At 41.9% G+C, this 7,913-nt stretch overlaps 1 protein-coding gene across 1 annotated transcript; it reads left to right on the top strand.

Annotated features, from left to right (window-relative positions):
* The first annotated feature begins 581 nt into the window (after positions 1-581).
* LOC120914108 (C-factor-like) lies at positions 582-1,722 on the top strand. Its single transcript, XM_040324595.1, has one exon. It carries the CDS (start codon positions 660-662, stop codon positions 1,425-1,427), a length of 768 nt encoding a protein of 255 aa, XP_040180529.1. The 5' UTR covers positions 582-659; the 3' UTR covers positions 1,428-1,722.
* The last annotated feature ends 6,191 nt before the right edge of the window (positions 1,723-7,913 follow it).

The raw sequence follows: 7,913 nt of genomic DNA, 5'->3' as shown, positions 1-7,913 counted from the left end.
TTAGTATATATGAATATTTTAGTAAAATATTAACAAATTTTCAGATAAGCAGAGCACACATAAAGGAACACTAGGGCCCCATACTCACGACCAAACATGTCTGCTGAAACTGGCCCGCAGGCCAGTTTCAGCAGACATGTTTGGTCGTGTGTGGGCGCGAGCGGGCCGAATTCCAGCAAACATTTGCCCGCCGGGCCTTTTCCCAGCAGACAAATATTCCTGGACTTGTTTTAAAACAGTCCGCTGGAATTCTGCCCGCTCGGACATGTACGGTCGTCAGTACAGACCTACCGTACATGTCCAGGCGCCCGCCGTCCCTCGCATGCGTCGAATGACTTCGACGCATGCGTGGAAGCATTTTAAAGGCGGGCCGCCCACGTCGCCGCGTCATTGTCGCGGCGACACCGCATCATCGACGCGGCGACACCGCGGACACGCCCCGCGTATTGTTTACGCGCGGACTTCTGTACGATGGTGTGTACAACCATCGTACAGAAGCCCTCTGGCAGACATGTATGGTGAAAACGGTCCGACGGACCGCTTTCACCATACATGTTTGTCCGTGTGTACCCGGCCTAAGAGTAAAGAGTACTGTAGAAAGACTATAAAGTTCTTCAGCAGCTTTTATTGCAAAGACACAGGACTGCCAGGAAACCAAAATGACAAACCTCATTATCCGCAGTGTCCTGGTCACTGGTTCTAACAGAGGAATTGGTCTGCAACTGGTAAAGACTTTTCTCAACAAACAGAATCCACCAGAACATGTCTTTGCAGCGTGTCGGAATCCAGAAACTGCTCAGGAACTCAAGTCCTTGACCTCCAAATACTCAAACCTCATTACTGTCAGGATGGATGTAACAGACAAAGCCAGCATTGAAGATGCCTACAGTGTAGTAAAGGAGACCCTGAAAGGACGTGGTCTGAACTTGCTGATCAATAATGCTGGTATTGCCATCTACCACCCAATGGATGAAACTACATCAGAGGACATGATGAGACTCTATAAAACGAATACGGTAGGACCAATGCTGGTTACTCAGATATTTGCTCCCTTGCTGAAAAAAGCCGCACAAGAAAATCCTAATGAAATTATGAGCTGCAGCAAGACTGCTGTGATCCACATATCCAGTGGTTTAGGCTCTATAGAAAGAGTCTCACTTGAAATATTTAAAAATCCTTTAATAGAATACCGGTGCAGCAAGGCAGCACTGAATATGTTAACGCGATGTCAGGCTGAGACCTACAAATCTGATGGGATTATTGTTGTGACTTTTGCTCCTGGATGGGTCCAAACCGACATGGGTGGTGCAACGGCTTCACTGAAGGTGCACGAGAGTGTGGATGGAATGATGAAAGTGTTTGACACCCTGACGGAAAACCATAATGGAATGTTTCTGAACTGGGAAGGACTGACTATACCGTGGTGAACACAATCATGAGAGATATACAAGCAAGGAATGAGAACCATGGCTGTCTACAAGTAATGAAATGCACACAATATGCTTTTCTAGCTTGTGAGTCTGTCTGGAGATACAGTATTTCAAGTCTTGCCAATTGAAATGTGTTTGTGGTGTCAATAGGACTTGTCTGATCGATACACATTCATGTGATCCTAAAATAAAGTCTGAAGGCGCATTTGGGGTGTGTGCATACTTTAAAAAAAACTAAAGACTGTAGATGGCCCATAATTATGAAAAAATAAATCACATAATTTCAGATCTACTAAATGCATCTTTGAATTCTTTTATTTTTAGGAGCCACGCAGGAACTATCTAACGGTAAAGGCAGATAGGACTATTTGGAACGTGTCGGGCCTAGCGAAAGTTTGGGTGGGCTGAATTTTTGGGGAGGTACTTTGTTTGGGTTTGTTTCTTTTTGTGGGTAGCTGGGTGTTGACGAGTGCTGGTTTATTGTGAGTGATGATTGTTGGTTGGTGATGAATTAAGATTGAAAGATAGGTGTAGTTTAATTTTTTATTATATTTAGACATTGGAATTCTGGAGTCATTCTCAGTATTAAAGAATGGGTGTCTGAAGTAAACTACATTATGCATATTGAGGAATCGACAGCAAGCCTACAAGAGAAATATCCCAAAGTCATAGTTAAAGCGGTTGTAAACCCGCATCAAAAAAAAAAAAAAATTCTCCTGCAAGGCAAAAGTCATAATGAGCTAATATGCACCGCATATTAGCTCATTATGAAATACTTACCTCGGAACGAGGTGTGTAGAACTTACCTGGTCCACGCCGAGCGAGATGTCCTCTTGCCTGGCGTGTCTTCCGGGTATCGCCGCTCCAGCGCTGTGATTGGCTGGAGCGGCGATGACGTCACTCCCGCACGTGCGCGCGGAGATTTAAATTCGGCAAGGTCCGGCGGCTGCCGGTCCTTTCGCCGTAGATCCCCCCTGCGCATGCAGGGGGAATATCTCCTAAACCGTGCAGGTTTAGGAGATATACTCCTTACCTACAGGTAAGCCTTATTATAGGCTTACCTGTAGGTAAAAGTCAAAAAAGTGGGTTTACAACCACTTTAAATGGGGGGGTCGTGGAAAGATTTCCGCTCTCACAGACATTTTCAGACCGTACCTGTGACCTAGCTTGTCAACACATAGGAATTTAGGGAATCTTGAAGGAAGCCTTTCTTTTTTTAACTCTTGTTTTCTATTATGTATTATATATCTATATATCTTTTTTTGATTTGTACTATTATTTTAATGTTTGATGAGAATGCAAAAGTCTATGCACAAGTATAAAATTGAATGGCAAACAGGCTCAAATTGTGTTTTTGTGTTTGCTTATGAAGCCAAATGATGTTAGATCTTTATATGTGGCTAAGTATATTAAAAAAATGGTTCAATAAAGCTTTGAGAAAAAAAAGTGTTGTTTAACCAGTTGCAGACTCTGGGCATGCTAGACACACCCAACAAAAAGTAATCATTGTACACAGGGCATGTCTTGTGGTCCAGTCCTTCTGCCCTGCTGCTGGGATCGCCCGTGTCAGGCAATTCAGCTCTGATTAATCACAGCTGCATTGTGGGGTACACAGGGAATGTCCCGGCAGCAGGAGCTATATAAAAAAGCAGTCTGTTTGTTTATCAACAACATAGGTCAGTCGCAAATACAGAAAGCTATAATGAAAAATTGTTTCATTTAGTATCTGTCTGTTTGTTCATCGACAGATCAAAAGAATGCACTTTGATCTTCAGATGAAGTCAGTTAAAGCAACCTGACAAGTAAAAAACTTTTTTTTTCCTTTTTTTTTTTTTTATTAAATGTTCCCCTGTTAACCCTTAATTTTCTTGAACCAGCTCTATTTAACTCTTTATTCTCCTTCTCCATTTAATTATAATTTCCCTGGTATTTTTCTATTTTATTAACTAATGTTTAAACTGTTTTATTTTTTTGTTTGCTTTGCCCATTAATATTTGTACACCTTTTACCTATATTTACACATATAACACTGAAAAAAAAATACTTTGCTTCATTTGGAAATAACTTTGCAATGCGTTATACCAGAATCATGATTTAAAGGAGTTGTAAAGGAATTTTTTATTTTTTTTTGCTGAAATGACTGTTTACAGGGTATATAGACATAATACTTCACTGATTCCTTTTAAAAATTATTAAAAATAGATAATAATCAATCATATAATGTGCCTGCACTTTCAGTTTCGTTTTTCATCTAGTTTCATGTTTGTGTGAAGGACAGAGACACAGAGCCAATACAGGGCAGTGTTTGTTTTCAGTGGCCCGGATTCAAGAAGCAATTGCGTCTGCGCAACCATAGTTACGCAGCGAAATTGCTTACTTGCCCCGGCGTAACGAGTTCTCCTGATTCAGAGAGCTCGTTACGCCGACTACAGCCTAAGATATGCGTGGCATAAGCCTCCTTATGCCTTCATATCTTAGGCTGCATTCTTGCGTTGGCCGCTAGGGGGCGTTCCCATTGTGGGCAGCGTATAGTATGCAAATTGCATACTAACGCCGATTCACAACGTTACGCGAGCCCTGCGTACACAATTTACGTTGTTTCCGTACAGCTTCTAATAGCAGGGGCAGCCAATGCTAAAGTATACCCGTCGTTCCCGCGTCGCAACGTTTGAATTTTACGTAATTTGCGTAAGTGATTCGTGAATGGCGCTGGACGCCATTCACGTTCACTTTGAAGCAAACGACGTCCTTGCGACGTCATTTGCCGCAATGCACGTCGGGAAAGTTTCCCGACGGAGCATGCGCTCTATGCTCGGCGCGGGAGCGCGCCTAATTCAAATGATTCCCGCCCCCTACGGGATCATTTACATTAGGCGCCCTGCTACTGCTACTGCTCCGTGAATCGCGGGTAGCGCAGGAAATTTGTGGGGGCGCAGGGCAAAAACGCTGCCCTGCGCCTCCGAAACAAAGGGGCAAATCTACCTGAATCCGGGCCAGTAATCACACCTTCTTGATTAGAGACCACAGAGAGAAGCTCCCAGTACTTTTTTCATAAGGAAACAGACAAGCAGGAAGTGTGCAGAACAGAGAAGGATTACAGCAAAAACGAACAATGAGGACATGAAACCAGGACTGCATTAGGGTAAAGGAAGCTATTTAGAAAAAAAAAAATTCCTTTAGTGACCCTCTAAGTGTGCTTTTAACCACTTCAATACCGGGCTTTTTATACCATCTCAATACCGGGCCTATTCTGGCACTTCTCTCCTACATGTACAAATCATCATTCTTTTGCTAGAAAATTACTCAGAACCCCCAAACATTACATATGTTTTTTTAGCAGACATCCTAGGGAATAAAATGACGGTCATTGCTATTATTTTTTAAACGCCTTTTTTTTAGAAAAAAAATGGTTTCATGAATTTAAAAATAACAAAACAGTAAAGTTAGCCCAATTTATTTGTAAAATATGAAAGATGATGTTACGCTGAGTAAATAGATACCTAACATGTCACGCTTTAAAATTGCACAAACTCATGGAATGGCGCCAAACTTCAGTACTTAAAAATCTCCATAGGAGGCTTTTTATTTTTTTTACAGGTTACCAGTTTAGAGTTAGAGGAGGTCTAGTGCTAGAATTGTTGCATGCGCTCTAACGCACGCGACGATGCCTCACATATGTGATTTGAAAGCAGTGTACATATGTGGGCGGGACTTACGTGTGTGTTCGCTTCTGAGCGTGAGCTACCAGGGACAAGGAATAGTGTGTGACAGGTCTTCTTTATGGAGAGATGCAGGGTCAATAAGACCCCACATCTCTCCTCCAGGCTGGAAAGCATGAGATTGTGAAAAAAATTCACAGATCTCATGCTTACTAGCTGCAATCGCAGCTTTGTTTACTTCTGAGAACTCGGGCGTGACGTCATCACATTGCGCCCGGGCCTCCGACGTTCATAGAGATGACTGGACAAAGGACAAATTACAGAAACAAATGCACACTTTTTATGTGAAGTAGCACTATTTACTTTATTTAATACTAACACTGTTAAAAAAGGGAAAAAAGGGCCTTTTCTTTAGTTTTGTTATGTTTAATTGTCTAATGCCTTGTACACACCATCGTTTTTCCTGACGTGCAAAAAGCCATAGTTTTTCCCGACGTGATTCCTCTCCAACCTGACTTGCATACACACGTTCATGCAAAAAAACATCTGATCAAAGCGCGGTGACGTACAACAGGTACAACGGGACTATAAAGGGGAAGTTCCTTTCAAATGGAGCTCCCCTTAGGGCTGCTTTTGCTGATCCTTGTGTTAGTAAAAGTTTGATGAGAGACGATTCGTGCTTTTCAGTTTTCGTGCTTTTCAGTCCGTTACAGCGTGACGAATGTGATATCTCCATTCTGAACACTAGTTTTAGCAGAACGAGCGCTCCCATCTCATACTTGATTCTGAGCATGTGCGTTTTTTTTCACCTTGGAAAAGCATACACACGACCGTTTTTCGCGACGAAAAAAAGACTGACGGGAAACACGACGAGAAAAAAAGATAGCTGGTTTCAATTTTTTTGCGGGCAGTTTTTTCGTCAAGAAAACTGCTAGGCAGCGTACACACGACCAATATAAAAAATGGCAGTTTTCTCGTCGTGAAAACCAGTCATGTGTACAAGGCATAAGGATTGAGAAAACAAAATCATTGTTGCAGGATGATATTCACCAAAAGAAAGCCTTGTTGGCCATTAAAAAACAATATATGTACAGTATTACGTTGTTTTTTGCGTAATGACAAAATTACTGCTAAATAAACAGGCTAAAAAAGCAGAAATCTGAAAATTGCGCTGGTCCATAAGAGGTGAACAGGTTTGAGAGAAGTGGGTAAAGTTAATTGTTCATGTGAATAATATGTGTTTATGCTGTCGCCAGAGAATGGCGCTGTGGACAGCCTAGTATAATATGCCACGTCCTATAATTTTATTCAAGACATAGGGTTTGGAAAGAAGGCATACTAAAAGCAATATCACAAAGTTTATTTTATTTGTAACAAGATCATAGGCAAACACTTTATAAAACACATATACATACGTAAGTAAAAGTGATTAAAAACTTCTCCCAGGTCTGCTGTCTATCTAGAGTCTGATCGGTCTCAATGGATACAAATGGTCAGCCTAGATAAACCTGACTGAGGCAATCAACCACTCCTACAATAGCATACAGAATATGGTAACCTGAATAGGTAAATCCTAAAGTGGTGAATAGTGGGTAGCAGTAGCCAACTCTGGAGATGTAATTTCTGCTTTTCACGGTAGCGTGCTCACGCCTGTGTATAATTTTTTTTTACTGTGTGAGTGTGTCAATCGCCACAAATCTTTACCGTAATTTGCTTAACCACTTCAGCCCAATGACCGGGGCATTTTTTGCGATTCGGCACTGCGTCGCTTTAACTGACAATTGCGCGGTCGTGCGACGTTGTACCCAAACACAATTGATGTCCTTTTTTTTCCACAAATAGAGCTTTCTTTTGGTGGTATTTGATCACCTCTGCGGTTTTTATTTTTTGCGCTATAAAAAAAAGCGTCAATTTTGAAAAAAGAAAGCAATATTTTTTACTTTTTGCTATAATCACTTGGTAAAAAAGATCGCAATAAGCGTATATTAATTGGTCTGTGCAAAAGTTATAGCGTCTACAAAATAGGGGGTAGCTTTATGGCATTTTTAATATTATTCTTTTTTTACTAGTAATGGTGGTGATCTGCAATTTTTATCATGACTGCGATATTGTGGCAGACACATCGGACACTTTTGATACAGTTTCGGGACCATTGTAATTTATACAGCGATCGGTGCTATAAAAATGCACTGATAACTGTGTAAATAACCCTGGCAGGGGAGGGGTTAACCACTAGGGGGCGAAGAAGGGGGTTAAGTGTGTCTTAGGGAGTGATTCTAACTGTGTGGGGGCTGGGCTACCAGTGACACAACACTGATCACTGCTCCCCATGACAGGGAGCAGTATATCAGTGTCCTGTCACTAGGCAGAACAGGGATCTCCCCGTTCTGCCGCTCCGTGACACGATCGTGGGACACCGGCGGACATCGAGTCCGCGGGCACTGTGGGGACAGTTACAGAGCATGCAGTGGGAGCTTGCGCAGCCGCAAGGCGACGAATCCAAAGCAACGTACCTGTACGTTGCTTTGCCTGCCCATGCCATTCTGTCGATGTAAATCTACGTTAGTTAATATATTTATTTCCTAGGGTGGTCATCGCCATCTAATGGCACTATTGCAGCATTTTTTTCTGATTGAAGTACTTGTAGAAAAAATGCAATATTTTTCCAGTAGATGGCGCTGACAACCTTAGGAAATAAGGGCCAAATACTCAAAATCGTAGCCTAACTTAATTTTTCCCATTTAAGTTACACTGGCGGGAAATTTCTACCTAAGTGCCCGATCCACAAAGCACTTACCTAGAAATTTCACGCAGTGTAACCTAA

The sequence above is a fragment of the Rana temporaria genome, chromosome 9, assembly GCF_905171775.1.
Source record: "Rana temporaria chromosome 9, aRanTem1.1, whole genome shotgun sequence".
Lineage (NCBI taxonomy): Eukaryota > Metazoa > Chordata > Amphibia > Anura > Ranidae > Rana > Rana temporaria.
Note: the sequence above shows the minus strand (reverse complement) of the source record. Positions and strands in the feature narration are given on the sequence as shown.